Source organism: Trichoplusia ni, chromosome 12 (assembly GCF_003590095.1).
Source record: "Trichoplusia ni isolate ovarian cell line Hi5 chromosome 12, tn1, whole genome shotgun sequence".
Taxonomy (NCBI): Eukaryota; Metazoa; Arthropoda; class Insecta; order Lepidoptera; family Noctuidae; genus Trichoplusia; species Trichoplusia ni.
Genome location: NC_039489.1, coordinates 4,260,032 through 4,282,702, shown reverse-complemented (window position 1 = coordinate 4,282,702; position 22,671 = coordinate 4,260,032). Strand labels below are relative to the sequence as shown.

Genomic DNA, 22,671 nt, shown 5'->3' with positions numbered 1-22,671 from the left:
TCCAGGGATGCTTACTACAACATTTGATTTAAAGAGAAACGTTACTCACTTCAAATGTAACGGTTGACATTAAATCGTGGTCAAAAGTGAACTCCAAAGTGAGTTTGGGTATGGTGTTAAAGAAAAAATTAAAAGTCAAAAATTACAATTAGTACTTCTTTATTTTTTATTAATTTTCCTTTTAATTTATCAATACATTATTATCTAGAATTATGTTCAATTTAATGCACAATTAGGTGAATATATTGTAGATTTAGGAGATGTGATTAGTTATAAATAAAAATATGGTTTATTCTTAGGACGAATTTAACATTAAAAATACAGTTAAAATAAAGTATAAATGAAATCATTATATTGTAGCCAAAATAAAGTACATGTATATCTATATTTTTGATTATATACGGAATTGGAAATAATCGCAACCCCCTTTTTTTCGGAGTTGGATAAAAACAAGATTCGGTCTTTTCAGCATATTATTTTCAAAATGTTCAAACGACACATACCTACATGCTTTCGATAAAAACAAATTTCAACCTTAGTTGCAACCTAAATAAGTAACAATGCTACAATCGGTAAGAAATCAAACGAAACAATAAAAATACTTCAAAACAATTTTATAGTTTAGACAATCTTTAATGAAAATATCGAATGAAAATATAATTTCTACACATTTAAGCGACTTCTATTATCTTTACCGGTTGTAGAAATACTACTTATTTGTTACTGTATTTTGTTGCACTAAGGTTGATTCAAAGTTTCATCTTTATTATGAAAGAACTTCGTCACATTATTAACACTGTATTTGTCATTCACTAACGGCTTGTTCCTTTATTCAGACGAAACTGAAGTCTGTAGTGTTAATAACAGTTTGTTTGGATAACATAATGGTTAATGCGGCCATAAAGCCTTAATAAAGACAAAAGCTGGGGAACTACCATCAGCTCTTAAGCTTAAGCTATTATGGTAGTTAAAGCGAGAGAGCGCTCTTCGCGTTGTAGCTTGCTTTCTCGCTTGCACGGTACCGAGAGGTTTGCTCTGGGATGTGCTGGTAGGAACCCTGACATCGTATTTATTCCGTATCTTTTGATTGAACTGACGAGTGCTTACACTCAGCACAAAAGCCTTTGTTTAATCCAGTCCTATTTTTTCATATTTCTCATATATTCGTATATAATTGTATTTGTTCTTTATGTTTATTTTGGATTAAACTTCAATATTCTTTTATTACTTGACTGGGGAGGGCTTATAAAGGGTCATGTGTTTAGAAATAAATATTTTTTATTGCTTTCGAAAATTTTGTTATCTGGTTCAAGCAAAAACTTTCGAAACTTACGGCCGATTATTATTTATTGATAAACTTAATTCCCATATTGTCAAAAAAGCTTATATTCAAAGAAATAAAGCCATTTTAATTTGAGAAATAAGTTTTCCCACATAAATGAAAATCAAAATTTAAAAAAAATACGAGTTTTTAAACATAAAAACATTTCATCTACAACATTCTTAACCAATTTTATAATTATATACATTTTAAATTTAACACTTTATTTTTTTACAATAATTATTTAATGCACCATCAATTTTAAAGTATCGCAAATTAAATAAACCAATTCAATTAACAATAATAGCTCGATTGTTTGGTATTGTTTACACAGCCTTTAACTACACTCAAAATATTTTTGATAAATTAACATTTTATAAAAGAAAATGTTATTTTTATACATATTTTGTTTAATATTAAAACAGAATATTTGACTAAATTGTATTAATCTAATAAAATATAAAATTATATTTCTTTTGCATATAATAAATGGACTAACACTTATTTATATGAATTATTAACATTATTATTTTTAAAACGAGCGTTATTAATTAAGTTTGTAAATATTTACAAACATTCACTATTATATTTATTTACACAAATTATTCTATATAATCAGTCTATGTTAACAGTATATTTCCTAAATAAAACTGTATTTTATATTCAAGCGTGTATTATTTTTGCAGACACTTAAAATAAAAATAAATATATCTTTCAATTTGCTTTTCACAAGCCGTAGCTACAGCTCTTTGCTTAGTAGTAGGAACATTAAAACAAAACAATCTTGGTGTATCTCTTTTTACGTCTCGTATTAAAAGCAGAATGGATGTTTACTCGTCGTTCAAGCAAAAACCACTGATCGTATTTAGACGAAATTTGGTACACAGATAATTTATACCCAAGACGAAAACATAGGATAGACATTTTTATCCAGATTATATGGTCTCGTGGAATTCTATTCCGTATTAAGCGGGCGGGTCCACGGGCAACAACTAGTGTAATATATTTACTGGTATATTTGACATTATTTAGTAGGTGAGTGAGTTCGACTCGCGATCCCGCCGCGTCTGCTCATGATTAAGGACTCCGGTTGGGTCCGAAACTAGTCGGGCTACCCCGATAAATACGCGTGAGTAAACTGTTACATCATTTAATATTTAGTAGGTACCTAGAAATGGACTACTGGTATCAATTTTTCGAACAAAAAAAAAACTTGAAGCTCACTTTATAATACACGCTTCAATACAATTCATTCATTAGTTAGACATTAACTATAAACATCAGAACAGTTAACATATTGTCCTCAATTCCTTTTGAGGGAACAGCATTTTTTAGACAAAACCACAAATGAAACAAAATAAAACTATCGATAAAATAAACGAGATTTTCGCCAACCCTACTCAAATGAAACAAAAATATGGACCATGTAACGGTCACTCAACCTTTCAATGCGGACGTTCGATCAAATTTGACCCTTCAGTTATAGATTTGAAAATTCAATGATTTTGGTCCAGTTTTTGTGAAACAAACTGATTCTATCAACGTATCTTTTTTAAAATTGTTTAGGAAAGGATAGACATCAGAAATGTCTTATGCAATTTGAATTAAAATATCTCACAAATTCTCGTAATACGAAGAAACGAGATGAGTTAAAAATGTTGTCGTTTTCATTAAGCTATCAATTCGGACCACTTTATAATTCAGTTATTATTTGCTAGCCTTTTCAAACGCGCATGTGTAGTTCAGTTTTCAATTAAAAGGATCTGTTTTATTTCCGATACGCGTTTAAAATAAAAAAAATACTGCAGATGTGAAAGCGGGAGAGTGCTCTACACTGCATATAATGGCGTCCCCTTCCACAACTAAAACTGTAAATGGAGAGGTGGTATAACCCTCGCTGAAGGTTGCACACGCATACTGATGTGAAGAAGGTCAGTTGCAACTTTGTAGACTAGTTCAAACTTCCCTAATTTTGACTTGACCGGAACAACTTTCTGACTGCAAATGAACTAGTTGTGAAATGTTGGACTACCAAGTTGAGTTGAATGGTGAGGTCAGCGCTGTATTTTTATTTTGTTTTTAATATTGCTTGTACGTGGGGTGTGTTGGTCTGATTTTTAGATTAGGTGTAGAATATTCTTTATTGTATACCATGGAATCACAGCAGTGATTCTTCGCTAATAGCGATATATTCTAGAGAACCTTTAGATAGACAAGATAAATAGATATATGAGTTTCTGTAAGTGGCTGGTAGATTTGGGTTGATAAAATTGTGCAAAATGATTACATTGATGACGAGAATTGGCAGTTTTATTTAAAGAATTAAAAACAACGTCAGATTTACTGGACCCAAAAACAATATTGAATACGTCAAGTGACTCGAGAAAAATGTAAATATAAAAAAAGAAGAAAAGAAACAAAGGTTAAAAAACCAACACTTATCTAATTCCAATAGAATTGCTTCAAACCCTGAGACTTTATCTAAATACAGTATTAAACGTACAAATTACTAGTTTAGTTCAACTTGCAGTTAACACACGAACAGACGAACAGCTATCTGATGGATGTGCCGCTGTACCTTTGTAGGAGTTGTAAGGAGAGCTGAAGGAGGATCACCATTATTGTTGGCAGACAGGCTTCGGTAGCGGCACCTGGGGGAGAAGATGACTGTCAAAATTTTTTAGAAAACAAAAACACACAACTTACTCAAATTAAAAACGATTGAGCCAAAATAGGGGACCAAACGACATAAAAAGACAATTTTAGGCTTAATCGGTTCATTTGGTCCGAAGTTCTGAAGAATCTCTTTTAGAATTCTAAATACAGAGAACCCTTTGAACCTCGATATCGCAGACGAGTCCAAATCATGCACTGACACCCTCATGCTCTCAGATTCAAACTTCAGATAAATATGACAGTATGCCGTTAGCTTGCAGAGAGTGCAAATAATTCTACCCCGGTCTTCCGGGGATCATGAGTAAACTGGCCTTAAGGTTTAAGACTTACTCGGGTATAGTGTTAGTGACACAGAAAAAAAACTAGTATTCTGAAGATAAACTTTGAAGTAGTTTCGACTGGCTCATTGTATCCTCATTAAAAATTAATTCAAGAAAACAAATACGTTTACTATTCTCAATATCTTACCTGTTAAACTTCTGCCTAAAGCAGACGCAGGGTTGGCGCTCCGTTCTCGTAACACTATCGTGTGACTTGTCGATCTCCACACGTCGAATATTGACGCCTCACACCTGCCACAAACCAAAACCTTACATCTACATGTTGTTTATCAAATGACGCCTTGGGGTAGAAAGAGAAACTTGGGTAAATATTGCAAAAATATGGAAACCATTTCGTAGTTGCTGCATTGTTTTCATTTGAATGTTATATGAATTTGTCAGTTCAATTATTTTGATCTTGATTTGAGACTGGCATGGGTTATTTTTTCCTTTAAAAGGGTGTGAAGTATAGCTGCAACTTCTCGAAGTCACTTTCAAAGATCTAGTATTTGATTAAAAATTATTATCATTATCAGCCCCTTGCTGTCTATTCTTGGACAGAGGCAGGTACACCACTTCGTAAAGTACACCACTTCTTAGTCTTAGTCTTTGCATTATATAGTTGATGTACCTAGCATGAGACTTCATCCGCCAACATACCTTTGAAAAATTCTCAAGTGTAATGTTTCCCATACGAAATTTTCCTTATCTTTTTGTGGCAAATGACAATTTACAAGACTGAACCTAGTGTTCATATTTTGGACACATACATATTGTACTTTATTTAATTATTTCTCCTTACCGTATCATAAGAGTAGGCACAGGGGAATGCACAGCGGCTTCCAGTTCGAGAGTCGCTTGACTGGACGCGTAGCCATTGCTGAAGTTCAGAACATGGTTGGCTGTGAAGCCAGGTACCTAGGAAAAAGGATCTATTTCAACCGGATTTATCTTTTAACTGGCTTTTCTGCGAGTGGTGTGAACCTGATAGCAATTCTAAGCGCACAATCATCAGTACTTAAAATATCAGGAAGATTAAATGACTTCCACTCCAACACCGTTCTATATGAGGAAAATCATTGATCTTTTTTCTTTTTAATTGTTTTTGGTGGTATTAAAATAACTACCATATCAGACTTGGAATTTCACTTCAAAAAGCAGGGAGGAAAGCTAATGGAGTCAAATATAAGTAGAAGCTTTTATCGTACACAAATCTAGAAAGATTCGAAAACGGATTGATATATTTGACACGTAGGGGGTTCAAAATCCAGACAAATATGAAAAAAAGAGCTGTTAATGACGCCTTCAACACCAACAGTAGTGGCTTACGCCTCATAGACTAATAGTTTTACCATTACTGTTCGTAAGATATATTATTATACAAAGAAACCAAGGAATTATACTACTATCAAACCCTCCTAACATTTAACACTGAATACGAGCAGAAATAAGGTTGTATATAAAGATACGGACTCACCATTTGCTCGTTGACAAACCACGTGATGTTGGCAGCTGGGAGCGATGGCGGCGACGAGCAGTTCGCTCGGATATGATCCCCGCCGACGTATGACAGACGATCCGATGTCACGTTCGGACTCGTCAGGGGTGGTTCTGTGAAGAGGGATAGTGTTACTATGTGGAATCTTTGGTGATTCGATGGAAGTATTTAGTTTGGTCCTGGATTTGTTAGATTGGGAGGAGGTGCGTGATGAATTGCCGTGCATCGAAAAAATGTGAGAGACGTTGTACGGCGGCTTAGGTTTATTCAGTTAGAGATTGCTTGCTTCTTTTCAGTGCCCATGATGATAAACAAAAAAGAAGATCGTAAGTATTAGATATGCATAGAGAAACTTGTGACATCCATTTTTTTTTTAACAGTTGCATTCAAGATCCATACTTTATTAAAACCTTCTCTAAAGCGTCTACTGGTTAATACGTTATATTCGAACATGTTTAGAGTAGCACAACTGTCCCTTTTAGGTGCAAAAGCATGAGTTAAAATTTTACAACTCATATACTAAACATTCTCCATGTTTTACATTCACAACGAAACTAGCTGACTAATATACCTTTGCTAGATGCAGGCTTTTATCCCGTATAGAAGTTTTAGCATTTTCGCTATATTTATCTATGTAAAAATAAAATAACTACGCTTAGCTAAATTGGGAAATAAATTCTAAAACAGCCCAAACGTTCATAACAGAAAAGAACACACAAAACATATTTTGTCCATTTTTGAAACTCAAATACAGCCGCTTTAACAATACGGGAGCTGGTTTCAATAAAATATTTCGGCAATATACCGTCTCAAAGCAAGACTTCCAGCTTCGAATTTCAAAATTTCAAAATTAGACTCGACTGGTGAAAACAGAACACCTCGCGCTCCCTACATTGAAATCGAACTGGCCGGTTTATTTTTGCCGACAAAATGCCAGCTGTGTTGTGAATATGCAATATTTCAGCAATCCTTTTAAAGATTCTGTGAAAGAGTATTGGAAAAGCAGCTAGTGACCGGTGCGCCCTCCCGACTATCTGTCAGATAACTGAACTCTTTTGTGCTCGAGTATGTAAGCGATTTGAATTATTTCGAACATTTTATTGGAATATTTCCTTTTATCGAAGATATAGTTTTACTATGTACAAAATAACGGTGCTCGTGAGCGCCACTGCAGGATTAAAGCCTTTTATAAAATTAAGCGGAATATCGTTTGACTGATCTATCTGAATATCGTATGCCTGTCTATAGATTTGTAGCTCTCAAACAGAATCTCTCACTGTCTAGCTCTTAAATCGTCTCACATATTAGCTTAGACTATTACAGGTATTACATATTATTATCTTTATTACTACCTAATAGAATGACAGAGACCGCATGCCATCATAGTGAATTCAGTTCTTGAATATGGACGTTGACATGACATTTGGAGTTTAGTACATAATTATTTAATAACGGTTTACTCACGCGTATTTATCGGGGTCGCGAGTCAAACTAATCCGACTCTCGTCAGCTCATGATTAAGGACTGCCATGCGTTTATAACTTATCAAGCGATCCTGATAAATACGCTTGATTGAACCGTCATCAAATGATTATGAATTCGACACACGAAAGTGAATTTTGATATATTCAAATAATTCTAATGTATAGATGTTCTGATCAAATTAGGGCTGATGCCTGCCGGATTGAAGTTAGTAGAAGTCTGACACTCCCTTCCGATCAACCCAAAAGGGCAAGAGACATTTGATGATTTACGAGACGATAAAAAGGGTATAGGTGTTTTTTAATATATATGTTTTCAAACATATTTTAGTATGTTTATCATTTATCTGGTACTCATAATACAAGCTTTGCTTAGTTTGAAAGTAGGTGGCGTTGTGCGAAAGTTCCAAGTTTTTTACTTTAAGTGCGTTAGGATTAAAGCACATGCATCTCGTACAAATCTGTACACAGAAGTACAACACCACTAAGGCATTCGTTTTGCAACAGTTTAATTGAATACAACCAGAAATTCCACACAAATTTTTCATCACTATCTTTTGTTTGTCCGAGTTTCGTGTAACCATGTTCCAAACCTAAGTGATGTCAAGCAAATTGTTGGATTGTCTCGCGTTAAGCATTTTCTTCTCCTCCGTTCCTACCCTGACAGATATAAATTACATGCAAAGATACAAGTACACTTGTGTTTCCTATTCGTTTTGCTATTTTATACTATACTATTTCCTTGCGCATTGTGAATTGTATTTTTCAGTATAATTTCAAACTTGACTTTGGAAAGTGTATTTAATTTGAAAATTGATAATCGGAAATTATTTGCGGTTGAAGTGAAATTGTCTGAGTCCGGATTGAATAATCAATAATTTTAAGTTTTTAATAGATCCAAAAAAGTCGTTTTAAAAATTATTGTTTTGGAATTGATACCACATTTCGGAAAATGGATTTTTAATTAATAAACAGAGCTAAAATGTTGATTAACTCTAGCTATTAATCCAGGAGCCAAGTCCTAGTTATCATTAAAATTTACATCAATCGAGAAATAACGGACTCAATTGAATAACTTTTCAGAAAACCTGTACAATTTGTATTGAAAGGAAAAGTTGCATAAAGCCTTTTAAATTGCAATGCTTAAGTATGTGGCACTCTAGCACCCTAGATGGTTAACCTCTCAACCATCATTGTCGACCCGCTTGGCAATCTATTTCACAGCGAAACCGATTTTCCTGTGACAATGTATTCAGTCTAACACAAATAAGATTTATTTTTCTTTAGCATAGGAAATGTTTTTAAAGAATAACTATATATTGTTTAAAGTGTATCTTATCGTTATGATAAGATTGCTTTAGAGTATTTTTTAAATTCAAATATGAACTGTACTTTGTATGTAGTATTCCTAGTCCCACAGCTGGGCTTAGGAAGCGGTAGTGGGACGATCTAAACGTTAAAAGTGTGGGCTGGTTCCATCTTTGAATCTCAAGGATGTGGGGAAGGCCTTTGTTTAACAGTAGCTAGATTTTAGGTTTTAAGAATAAGAAAAGAAATCGCAACCTTCAAATCTGGATGAATTTAATAATTTTTACTTAGAAATATGGCATGTTAGCGTCGTAATGAATCGTTACTGATTTTTCGTCATGTAAAAAATCATCATCAAATTAAGTAAAAAGTTCTTAGAGATAACAAACATAAAAATAAAGAGAAGAATTCAGAACCTGTATTTTGAAGTCGGTTGATAAATTGTAATAAAAGTTTGTGTTGGTAAAACAACAATCTTATATTGTAAAGTGTTTAGTACAGGTAAGCGTACAATAAACTACTATTAAGCAGGCAATAAAATCTGTTTACTTTCTCTAAGTACCCATAAAGGTCGTATTACAATTTAAACACGACACTAATTACTTTCTTATCCAGAACTCTTATCTCTAAAAGCCTAATTACACAAAATAAAAGAAAATTAACTACATAAAACTACGCCCAACCTTTTATAACTCCAAAAATAAAGAATTGTTCAAACGAACTAAGGCAAATTAAAAAGGAAAATTTGTTTTATAAGACATTAACCCTACTTTTTCTCGTGGTGAAGGGAAACTGCAATTTATTTATGTAGATTGGGGGATCTTGTATATTTGCCCACATTTTTCAAGGGAAGGAATTAAAAATGGAGATTTTAAGAGAATCTGCTTGGATTAGGTATAGTCTTGAGAAATGGGTTTTGCCTATTTTGCTTAACTTTTGACAAATAGGTTACGTTTAACTTTTTTTAATTGCTTTATTGTGTTTTTTAATAAAGCCTAGAAGGAAAGCCTAGCCTTTGCTGAAAATTACTTATCATTTCCCGTTTTTTATCAATAATACCTACTTTAATGCTAAATCACTTTTCATTTAACCGTTATTTTGTCTGAAAAAATCCTGTAGGTATCCTAATGCTTTGTCAAAAAGCCCGAGGCACTTCCACACACTTTTTTAAATTCATGACGCATACATAAGAAACAAATCTGTAGATGTCACTTACCTACTACAACCATCATGGCTGCCTTAATGTCAGTATGAAAATAGGGTGCATCAGCTGACACCTCGCACTGGTATTCGCCAGTCAGCGTCCGATCTACCTCAGTCAGGACCACTCGGTTTTGATCTGAAGCTGCTACCTGTTAAACAAGAAGTATTATAATCGAATATATAAAATTGTCGTGTCACGGTGTGACACTGGACGTGGAAATGGAACTCCTCCGAAACGGCTCTACCGTTACTCATGAAATTTTGTGTAAATATCGGGTAGGCTGAAAATAGGACAACATCTATTTTTATAGTCTTTTGTTTATTTTTTTGAACTAATTTGTATGGCAAAACACCGTTTGCTGGGACAGCTAGTATTTACATTAAAACAGTAGCCAGTCTCACCCCAAAGTCTGCACTTTGCCTGAAATAGGCTGGCGTTTTTTTAAATTCTGTGATCGAAGAATTTAAACCTCAGACAGGACATGAATTCATGGCAGCTGGTTTATTATCCTGAGCTCACTGACCTCAATATAGTTAAATAAATTAAAAAACTATCTACAAAATCGGATCATACAGTGCAAAAGATTTAGGTAATAAACATAATACAAAAGAATTAAGCACGTTCTTTTCTGAAGTCAGAAATATTTCAAGCCTTTTCCATACCCAGTCCGAAGGTCTGAGTTAAGAAACATATTACAGACGAATCAAGAACGTCCTTCTGTTTTGTAACAGTTGAGAAAATAATTTCAAGTATAATCCAAAACATTCTACTTACATCAACTTTAATTTCAGCTACGGGGAACACTTTAGTGGCCGGCGATTCCTTAGGCACAAACCGGTAGAACTCGATCATATTCCTGTACCATCGTATGGAGTACAGCTGCGCGCCCTCCAGCTCGTAGGTGCACATGAGGTCGGCGTCGTGGCCTGTCAGCACCGCCTTCGGCACATGGATTTGTAGGGACTTTAGTGTGATAACTGTACCTGGGAACAATAATATTATTTTTAAGAACGAGAGTGTATGACCGGCTCTAAATTAAAACTACTGCGCCAAATTTAGTGACACTTTTATGGGACCAAATGAAAGCTTTTTCACGTCAAACGAAAAAAGAAACAACTAATTCTTAAGAGATAGTAATGTTTTTCTTAATAGAAGTTTTTTTAAACTAAGCAGTAATTATGACGTCAATATTTTGTGCAGCCAACGTAGGTGCACTGTATCTATGAAACGACAAAAGCAAGAAATGTGTGAATGATAAGAAAAGGAGTAGTAGTAATGACAGAAAGGAGATAATGTATTAATATGATCGAGACGGGAGGACGAATAGATTTGTAGGCAATAGATTTGTTATACCAAATTAAACTTGGCCATAAATAAAGAAAAGTACTTGAAAAGTAAATGGATAAGATGACGCATTCAGAGTCTTAATAATAAAGTCAGTCGTAATAGGCAATTTATTTTCATTGTCACTTTTCTGACACTACGTATAAAAGTTAATAACTTGCTCAAGGCATTAACAATGACGAAAAAGCTTCTTCGTCTACTTTTTTTGTGTTTAGTACCCCTGCGAAAGTCACAAAATTCAGAGGTGCGAAACATTTTCTGAGGAAAAGCTTTTTTATGAGTCGCTGTTATAATTTTCTTAATTCATGTTTTGTATTAGTTTAGTTTTTTTACAATTTAATTACTAAGTGAGAAAGCCAATGTTAGATCACTATTGCAAAATTTAATTCAATTTCGAATAGGAAGGATAGGTACTAAAACTGGTAAAAAAATACAGTGTAATGTTAAAGGGATACAGTAGTTTGCCAATTTTAAACGAATTTAATACTTGCTATCCTAAGCTTCTTATTTTCTTGCGCTGTATATAATTAGACATACCTACCATATATTTACTTACTTTGAAAATTAACAACCTGGTTATGTACCAGAGTTTTAAAAGTAGCGACTGCCTATTTGACCTCCGAAACCAGTTACCTGGGCAACACGATACCCTTAGTGAGACTGGTTATCAGACCATCTACTTCTAACTGCTGTCAAAGATGTGGATGGTCACCCATCCACGAACCAACGGCATCAAGCGCAGCTTAACCTGCCATCGATCTATCATCAAGCTCCTCTATCTGCTGTCTACTCGTACTATGCGCAATAACTTAAAATACTTCAATTTCAATTCAACCTTACTTACAAGAAATTAGCATCTATATTACTAAAACATGGAACAATAAGCCCAAAGTTACCATACGCTTGGAAACTCTTAAGCGACATAAATAATTTCGAGGTACCAGGGGACTAGGCGAGCAAGGAGTTACATCATAAGATTTTACGATAACGCTCGCACAGTACATTTTTACCTCGAGCACTGCCTCTTCGAGGTGCGTCGGGTAAATACCCAGTTTATGACAGCTCGTTAGAAGTTCGGCTGTAACGCTAAACGACGTCCTTGCTGCTATCGCGGCTTTTTGCTTCCCGAATATGCCATTTAATACTTCTGCAACTTATTATTGCCTGGTAATTCTGTTTCTTCCATTTAGTATAATGAAAATTTGGATTCTGTGTTCGTGTTCTTTGTGGTGAGATCTTGGCTTGAAATTTAATTTGTATTTAAAGAGATTTTGTTTTTGTCACATAGCTCCTTTGAAACTAAATTATTTATACTCATTTATTCCGTATGGACCTTTTGACTGACAGCGAACGAGTTTGAAGAATTAAAAGAAACAACTTAAAAAAAAAACCATTTTCAACCCGAAGAGGCTTAAATTAAAAGTAAAACAAAAGAAATCAATTTATTCTTGTGACCGTTCTTTTAATTTTAATTGAAACGTGTTACAAAACAGACCCGTTTATTTCACACCGAGAATAGAATCGGTAACAAATTACAGTAAAGCGGATCAGAAGAGTGTTTACTATAATCCCTTAGTCCCTTTATCTGACGCCCGCAAGAAAAGTGTAAGTAGTGGGTAGTACTTGGTGTTTAAGTCGTTAGTTAATTTGGTAATTATTAGAGCTTTCCTCTTTAATATTTAATGTTTGTAAAACAAGGGCGGTTGTTCTGTGTATGGTTAAATACTTCAAAATATCGGTTGCACCTCATTTCGTAATGAAGTAGGTTGGTACTGAAGAGGTTTATAGGTCAAAGGTGGGATAAAGGGCTCCTAATCAAGTGTCATTTGCGCAATTATTTTTAAATTGCTGTCGTTCTTAAATGGATTAAAAATGTTTTAAACAAAGTCTTAATCTTCATTTGAATTGTTTACGTTAGAAATCCCCTTCGACGGTTATTCTGCTATTCTGACATTTTCTCCCATTGTATCGTAATACTTTCAACACATGAAACAAACGCCCGTAAATTACATTTCTTTAAGGTATTCATATCAGCAATCGCCCGGTTAAACGTATACCCACATTGAGGCATGATATTTTAAACACGACTTTTATATTCAACATGGTTTTGCGCCAAACAGCAGGGCAAACAAAGAGATAAAAGCTTTTTAAATCTCCGAATTTATGGTTTGTTTGTGCAAACGGAATACTATTTGGTAAATCCTAGTGTTTGTGGACCGATATTATTTTAATACGCCGGGTACGGCATATATTTTATGCCGAATCACGAATCTGATCACTAGGTAAAGTTTTCGCACGTATTTTCTATTCGAGGATTGGAATGCGGATTTGCGTTGCGTTTTCCGAGTACTTGGTATTTGTTTTGTGCTAGCCGGTAAAATGTTTTTAATCCATTTATTAGAAAAAGGGGTGGGTTCGCAGTGTTACTCAAATGGCGTTACTGGAGGCTAGTTTGGAACTAGACCAGGCTCGTAACTGTGGGTTGATGACGCAACAGTGAACCTATTTTCTTTCCTTTTCATAAGGTTCGTGTGCATTTGTACAACCTGATGCCAGCTTTTTAACTTTAGACCTCTGCTGTGGGTAATCTCTTCTTGAAATGTTGTAAAGCGTCTTGGCTTTAACGATTTTTAGCGGTGTAATATTGACTATGCATTCAATGTATTCATTCAGAAAGATATTGGTGTAGAAAATAAATAAATTCAAATGTATCGACTGCGACTTAGCAGTTAGATAAAATACGTTATAGTTTATGTGTTCTTCACATGAAAACTGCTTTTGTTTGGCAAATTTCGTAAAATATTGCTTTTAGTATTTTCTATAGAAAATCAAACGATAAAGGTACGTTACATGCAATGTGTAAAGTCAGGAACTCTGTATTGAATTCCGAAAAAAATATCGAATATATATGAAATATTTTTTTCATATTTCTAGGAATTGTATACAATTCGTACCTAATCGACACTAAAAAATGTGTTAGAATTTATGGCATTTCTAACATTTTTAGAATTTTCAACACATTTTTTCGCCCGGTTTTGGTTTGAGTGACCGTGAAGGGTTTGCAAACAATCGCGGTTGGCAGGGCGCAATAACAGCTCTGATTGGTTGAAGTGACACTTCAATGAGTGATGACTTCGTTGAGCAGGTGTGGAAGTAAGACAGTGCACTATACGGCATAGTGTGCGTCTCTCTTAAACATCTGTTATTACCTTAACTTACTTGTTGGCATTCAGTCTAGAGGTACTTTGGTGCGCCAATATTTTTATTTTATACCCTCGAAGCAAAAGTATTTGTGCTATAAGTTTCACGAGTCTGCCTGTCTGTCTGCGTCGATTTAGCTCTCTAACGGAATGACTGATTTCAATTTAGTGCTAGTGTCCTAGTGTGATACATTTGATAAAATTCGGTCTAGCCGTTTAAAGTTATGTTTGATGAAATTGATTAAGAATAACTTAATGACTACAAATATGCTTGACTGAGAACTCATACGAACGCTGAAACTCACTGTGCACTGAAATGGAATAGTGATGACTTTATCGAGAGAGTTCGTAGCTTTGTTTGATGACAAAATTCATGGTGAGAAAATGGGATATGGAAAACCGATGGCCAAACGAGTCTTTGCGATTCCGCTGAATATGCTGACAAATGGGTAACTGTCAAACGATTTTTATTGTTATCTTGTGTTATTAAACACAAGTTTAAAATTATATTTCCACGAATCATTTAGAAATAGAACACGAATGCTAGGAATGAAACAAATTAATGCATTTCCACGAATTATGTATCACGTGTATGTATTGTTAATGTGATGATGATGATTATTGCTCCAAATATTTCATATATCATTCGAAATTATTCATTAAATGTTTACTTTTCAATTAAAATTATAGTGAATTTGTAGGAGATTTATTTTATTTATAATTTTAAAGCTTTTAAGCGACATTTACTAGTGATCACAGATAAATATAAATAGAGCCGTATTTTGTTATCTACTTACTGAACCGTTAAGAGATATTTTACGTGAAATATAGTAAATTAATTTATGCGTTTAAATTTTCAAACAAATATTATACTACTAATTTGGTAGCTTAAATTACTAATTAAGCCTCATGCTGTTTCAGATTATCATAGAAAAGAGATGGCGCTATCCATGGATTTATTTCCACTTGTTTAAGCCCCACTATCTTCCATAGTGAACGAAAACGCATTTTTTTTTACTTTGAAATAATACTATTCTTGTATTTTTAATAGCTAGAATAGTACGGCACCAGCCAAGTGCCCAGTACAAATTATCGCAAAAATCAAACTAATATTATAAATGTGTCAGTATGTATATATGCTTATTGCCTCTTCATGCCCGAACGGCTGGTCCATTTTTGAAGTAATTTGAAGGCTATGGATTTAGCTGATACCTTCGATTAACATCCAGCAACCAACACCAACCATCAACAGCTAGTAGTGCTTATGCGTGTGGTAAACACAGCTACACTCTCTAATCCTCGAATTCTACAATCCAATGGGATGGCAATCGAACTAGGGATTGGTCGTATTCAGAACCCACATTTTTACATGCTTTCCAAAAGACGGAAGCTGATATACATATCTATTTGTAAAGGGCATACGAAAGGTCGATACGTGCTTTGGGATCAAACTCGGGACCTTTGAATTAGCAGTCTTGCTGCCTAACTGCTTAGAATGTCACAGATTCAAACTTCTCACTTAATTGAAATGTATTAAAACTAGACGTATTAACTACCTGTAAACTAGACGTAACAAAATTAAACTGTGTTGTGAAGTGACGTCACGATCTTAACTGAATCGAACTGAACAAGACTTATCGTTTATTGGAGTCAAGTATTTAGTTTAACTTTAGTTAATTTAACTTTGGTTAAGTTAGCGCTGTGGAGATGGCTTTTGTAGCAGTTAAGTTGAAAAAGTACCGGTTCACTTTTTCTGTACTTGGTTTCGAGTTATATTAACGTAAAAAAAAGTATGTTAATTTAACTTTAATTTTTACGACGCCAAAATTGTGTAATGGCACATTTTTTTATAAAAAAACAAAAACCTTTAATCTTTTCAAATACATTACACCTTCTGTAATCAAATCTAATGTATTCCGTCCCAAAATAATATCAAAAACCTAGAACAAACAAGACCAAATTAATTTTCCGCATCAGTTTAAAGCGAGTACATAGCCGACAATACGCTGACACACTCGGCGTCAATTTTAACGAATGAAAACAAAACAGAACGATACGTAACGCCGACTCAAAAGTGGAAAACCAATTTCGCTTCGCCGTCCACCGACCGAAACTCGTTTGTGACAGAAGTTTTAAAATAAAAACTATCGACGCTTGAATACGTTTGCAATCACGGCGCTGGGTTTTAGGCAAAGAAACCCTGATCATGGTTAAATGTTGACTGTCAATCTTGTGGAATAATTTGTCGGTGGATCGGTTAGATAATGGATTGGGGAGTCTTTGACCTACAAGACGTGATTGGAAAAACAATTATCGGAATTTAGGTTACAAATGTAATGATATTGGCATGTGGGTGTTTTACTGTTTGATTTACGATAAAGGAAAATACAGGGCAATAAAAAATATGTATTTTTTAATATTCATGCAAGTTCCTCCTCCTACAAAATCTGAAAAATATCATTATAGGCCTATACTGATAATTATCTAATGATTTTTTATGCTGCAGGCAAAAAAAAAACTAAGCAACATACTTGTAATTAATTCTACCTGTAAGAATTAATACTAACTTAAAATAAACCAAAATATGAACAACTATGCCTGTGAAAGTTTGTTCCCAGGTACAACATACAAAATAGGTTGTAAGGAAAACGCCCAATAACCTACTATTGCACAACCCGTTTCCAAAGAACCGGTCGTTGGCAATGTTACTCGTGTAGATCTGACTTAATCCCACCAGCCAGTGTCATACATGGACCAATCTTTGCTAACTGTCCATTGGCCAACAACCTGTGGACGTATTGACAGGGTGACAAATGTCAATCGTCATTGTTTCCGCTCGGCACAGGCGCACGTCGATGCATTATTTCAAATCGAATATCGAGCAAAGCTTCCAAGGTATTTTTGAGTCGTTGCAAAACATTTTAGGTCGAAAATGTGTAGGTCTTTCCAAAGAATGATTAAAGTAGAAAAAACTGAAAAACAGTGATCTCGAATTTCTTGAATGACTCTGTCATTATCTGAATGTTATTATAGTAGATTCATAAAGTACCTGTTCTTTCTTCTTTAGAACTTTTCCTATGCACTTCTTGACAGCTTTACTGTCTACCGTTTTGACTAGCACATAAAAAGAAAACGTACCTGGTCACCTACCAGGTGTGTATGAAGATCTAAATAGGATTTAAATTAAACCAAATTGTGAAACAACCTACCAAAATAGACTGACAACCAACTTAACAAGAGCGAAAACGACGAAAAAAGAAGAATAAAATTGAGATCCATTTAAGTACGTCAAACGCTCATCACTTGCCTAACACAATTTCTCCCCTCGAATTTGCAATGCTTGAACGAACGCACAGACAAACATAAATTCGAATCAAGCAACCCCCGAGGTAGCTCCGTGATAGGTTAAATGGCTTGGAATTACATACTGCGCTATTTAGGGGAACTGTTATAATGCTTACTGAGTATGTATTTAATCCAGAACTGTGGAGATATCTTTTTCTGATTCCCCCCTTAAATTGAAATCACTTATTTCGTCAGAATTATCACTATATCTTCTTTTTTTTCGTAAGTTTTTTTTGAAAGACCTTATTGTTTCTGATTGAATTTGAAACACTTTTGATAGATTTTAGGATGTGCTGGGTACTCAAAAAATACTTAAGGCTTGTACTTAAGGCGTTTTGAACTTATTAAGAAGATAGATAAGAAGATGCTGCCATTAGAGTAGATCCCTTGATACTGGAGCACAGTGTCCTTGCGACGTGTTCACACAGCTTCAAGTATTCTGTGGCAACAATGGGAGGACAATCCTTATTTCTGTCTGGACACATGATTTTGCATTATGGCAAATTAGTCTTTTAATACATTATTTGGTTCATTTAATAAAGCTTTAAATAATGATAGATAAAAATTGCATAGGCTGGAGAGACGATAAGTAAAGGTTTATGAAGGAGTGACAAGGTAGTGGAGAGAGAAAGTTGAAAGTCAAGGTAATCTTTGCCCAGCAAGGGAAAAGTATAAAATGGTAAAATGCAAAATGAAGAATTTTCGGCTAACCACCAAAATTCAACTAAGGGATTTCAAATTTGTGAGGCTTTAAGGCACAAAACACAATTACGAAGAACAGGAAAACACAAAAATCGTTTTGTGCGCCGAACCTAAAGTAATAGCCAAAATTCTAAATAAAGGTGAAATAAATAGGTCAAGCATTCAAACCTTCATTGTAACGTAAATATCAAAAGTACCGTAAACGTTCTATTGTAAGATAACCATAATAGACCTTATTATTTCATGACCAGAATACAAGCGAAGACTTGAAAACATTGATGCTATTTCCGATATTGCTTTTAATAACATTGGAAAAATATACGGAACGCTTTAGAGGTAAAAACTGTGGGGTAATTGTTCGAACCGTCTGGGCTAACACTAGGGAGCTTTGAAGTTGGACTGTTGCCGCTGTCAAAGCGAGATAGCGTATAAGTCTCCTCTACTTGCTTCTTGCTTCCACAACGGTAATAAGTTCTCTGTGGGTTCGTAGTAGGCGGTTCGATGTTTCCCCGCTATGTTTAAACCCACGTACCTCACTAGTTTCTTTGGGAATATTTTTAATGTGGTTAATATTGTTAAAGGTTGGAAGGAAAATATGTTGAACTCTCCGTTTTTCATTGTTCTCATCTCATCATTATCTAGAAACTGGTTATGTTATTATAACAATAGAATGTTAAGACGTTTTTTTTTCGTATAATTTTATTTTTGCTGCAAAGGACCTGGATGTGGATCTTCGGATAATTGAGACTGGGATTTATTATAATTCTGTATTATTTATTGTTATCGTAGTTTTTAACCTTTGAAGTCCAGAATAGCCAGGATAACGGCAGACTCGTTATCATGCATAACATCGTCTCGTTTAACCCCCAATGAATAAAAATATTTGACTTCTTAAACTATTGGCCATTATTGATTTGAAAACTATTTTTTTTCCGTCGACCTCCGCCGGCCTCCTTCGGGTTTTACAAATTGAACTCGTAATTCATTTAAATTTTATTTACATGATTGCAAGTTACTGCATCCTTAGAAACTTTGTCAAGCAGATTCAACCCGCACATCACAAGCGGGACGAATGAAAACATGAACAATATGAGCATTACACAATGATGTCTTTACTAGAAAATTTTTACCGCAGTATTTTTGTGTCACGTTAATTATGGGCCCACAGGAAGCGTGTGACGGTTTGTGTGCAATTTATTTGTTGGTACGGCTCTTTGTAGACGCGATGGCTGAGTCGGCAGGATAGTCCACAATGTGGCAATTATGACTCAGTTAACTTTAGTTGCCTTTTTCTTTTCAGTTTGGATTTTCAGTTTTTGTTTCATCGATACATTTGATTTTACCGTTATAAGTTTCTTAATTGATCTCATTAGCAAAATCTGTCGGATTTAAAGGGATGAAGAACGGCTGTCTTAATTCAATTTGTTAGGTATTTTTATCAACTCTGATGTTATTCAATTACTAAGGTATCAATCAAAAGTAAAAACTAAGTTGTAAAACAAAATTCTAAATAACAATTTACACTAAGGCGCTTCCAGAAAGCAAATAATAATAATGTAATATTCACATTCCACTTCTAAAACAATACATCAGATAAAAAAGGCACATAATTTCAAAAAACATAGTGTCCACAAAACTCCCGGAAAACAGCACTGTCCATTACTGTCCTATATATCACGCTTGCATGGTAACCCTACTTTGGTGTCACAAAAGAGAGCATTCGTTGGGAAGTTGTGATAAACTGCCTTCGTACGGAAGTTCCGCTACTGATTAGCACAGAAAGAATATTCTGTAATGTTGTTTGTACGGCTTATTTCAACGTATCCCTTTTTCTTTCCCTATTTTTTCCCTTCCCCTATATTTTCTCTTTTGAACACTTTTCGTATTTAAGTGTAGAGAAACGCGTCGCGCAGTTCATTGTTTTGTATCCGTGTATTATTTTTGCTCTTTTTTTGTTTTTAGTATGCATTTATGCTAAAGCAGTGTTGGGAATATTTATTTAATTAATATGAAGTGGGAAATTTGTTTGCAGTGGGGTAATTTTGCTGGATAACAACTAATGGATTATAATTAACTATATTAAAGACTTTACTTACAATGCTTATACTTCTTTTTTTAATAGTATTGCGTTGGAGGAGCTTTTAAATTAAGTTCTATATAAAAGGAGTAAACCCCTAGAACCTTTCGGAAGCTATAATAATTAATACTCGTATTCCCAAAAGGAATTCCTTAACGAGATTATTTTAATTGTTACGAGTATCTTTTGCCGAGAATTTGGACCAATTTCTCTTGGAATTATTCAGAATAATATATTATTAAAACCTGTATAATATTGAAAATAAATTACAGTTATGTTTTGGTTTTTGTTGTGAAGTTGAAATATTTTCAGAAATTTATTAAAAGATCTTTATCACCTATAAGCAAAATAAGACGAAGCGTTTTCAAAATATGTAATGTAACCTTAAACCATATTTAAAATAGCCCCAACTGTATGTGAATAATTTGGGTAGAATAAGAACAAAAATAAACAAGTTAAAGCCAGTTTTATACGAGCATATTTACCTATCAATCAATTTCTAATCCAGGCAAGCGTTAAGACTAACAGTAATTATCTCACTAAACAGCTAATTCTCTGACAAACGTGTGCCATCTCCTAATCAGCACGTATTCAAAGGTATTAAGACTTAAAACGCCAATAAACAAGGTGAGTGAACCTTCAATCGAGATATTTCACACGGGAGCACTTTGATCCATGGATTGCTTCAATACCTATACCAAGAACTTTTGTATTAAGATTAGTGCAAATGTGAAAGCAAGACAGCGCTATACAATCCGCGTATCGGCATCTCACTTCAACAACACTGACTACATTCCTTAAAGGTTTCGTGGTACGGGTTTTGATCTCGTTCTCCCAACGCCTACTAATTTATCAGCGTTCCGCTTCGATTGCTTAAACGTAACAAAATGATTCGGCCCATTAAGTTCTTGTCTTACATTTTAACCCCCCGAGATATTTTATTTAAGGTGCGATGTGAATATTTTATGAAGTAATTTCGTTAATATCTGAGTTACGATTTAAAGTTATCCAATGATCGTTTTATGAATTGTCGTTTGTTGAGTATAAAATTGTGGCATTGCTTAAAAGAGAAATGTATCCCAGGGAAATCAATGGCAAAAAAAACAATTATTGATATTAAAATAATTGTATCATTTTTATGCTTATATAACTTAGACAGAAGTTGTAAAGGGTAAAAAATGGGTCTTTAACCTGTTTCGGCACAGAATAAAAAGAAAAATACCAACTCAAAACATTACATCTTAAAAAAAAACAACAATAGTCCCCGCTTTATTTGAAAAACAAACAAACAATGCCCACAATAAATAATTATGTCCCATATAAGCCTTAATTATACATCATACCTTAGCCTTAATAATGACTGCTACCATACCTGACTACAAGTCGTTTTAAGAATAGATGTAATATGAAACTAGATCCTATAAAACTTATTACTAAGTTTCGATAAAATCAAGGCAATGCAGATCAGTTCAATGAGTGGAAACTGCAATTTAAGGAAAGAATGAATTTGCTCGATGAATACCTAAAGGCTTTCGTCTTGGGAAGAAATAGGTACCCAGATATTGCTTTAGCGGAATCTTAACCGCACTTAATTTATGAAGAAGTTTTAGAAGATTTTTACTTTGAGAACGATATTAGAGATTTCAAATAGTTTAGTTTTTAGAAAAAATTGACCTGAAAGGTGAAATTGAAAAACAATTAAATTTTATGTCGGCATTTTTTTTTCATTTTTGACAAAGTCCACCTTTAAAATGTCCTGTTGCTTGGCAAAATAAAGATAAAGCATTAATCTAAGTTTAAAAATAGTGGGTATACTGACCACTGATATTTATTCGGAGGAAGAAAATTAAACAACTGAAATTCTTCCATATAAGCTTGCAACATAGCCACCAAAATGAAGGTATCAAATAACCGACCAACCCACTTAAGGTCACCCTTTCTCATATCAAGGGTTAAGTGCAATATCACATTAGCATTGCAAAATACGCGGATAGCAAAACTTTTCGCCTATTGTACGGTCTACCCATCTTAGAACTGGGGAAAACAGTTAATCACATAAGTTCGATAATGTCTTAGAACTTCCCGAGTATGTTAGAGTTGTAATGAGTTTGGTGGAAACTTTTTTGTAAGGTTGTACTGGTTTTTGTTTTGTAGTTGCTGTAATTTAATTAATATTTTTATGAGTTGATTTTAAG

At 34.2% G+C, this 22,671-nt stretch overlaps 1 protein-coding gene across 1 annotated transcript in view; it reads right to left on the bottom strand.

Annotated features, from left to right (window-relative positions):
* Positions 1-3,615: 3,615 nt before the first annotated feature.
* LOC113499258 overlaps positions 3,616-22,671 on the bottom strand; it is a 113,169-nt gene continuing 94,113 nt past the window's right edge. Inside the window, exons 4-9 of the mRNA XM_026879663.1 lie at positions 10,583-10,791; positions 9,821-9,956; positions 5,795-5,928; positions 5,120-5,235; positions 4,466-4,569; positions 3,616-3,972 (exon numbers count right to left, since the gene is read on the bottom strand). Coding sequence (XP_026735464.1) covers positions 3,875-3,972; positions 4,466-4,569; positions 5,120-5,235; positions 5,795-5,928; positions 9,821-9,956; positions 10,583-10,791 — 797 coding nt within the window. The 3' untranslated portion in view covers positions 3,616-3,874. The remainder of the gene's footprint in view (positions 3,973-4,465; positions 4,570-5,119; positions 5,236-5,794; positions 5,929-9,820; positions 9,957-10,582; positions 10,792-22,671) is intronic.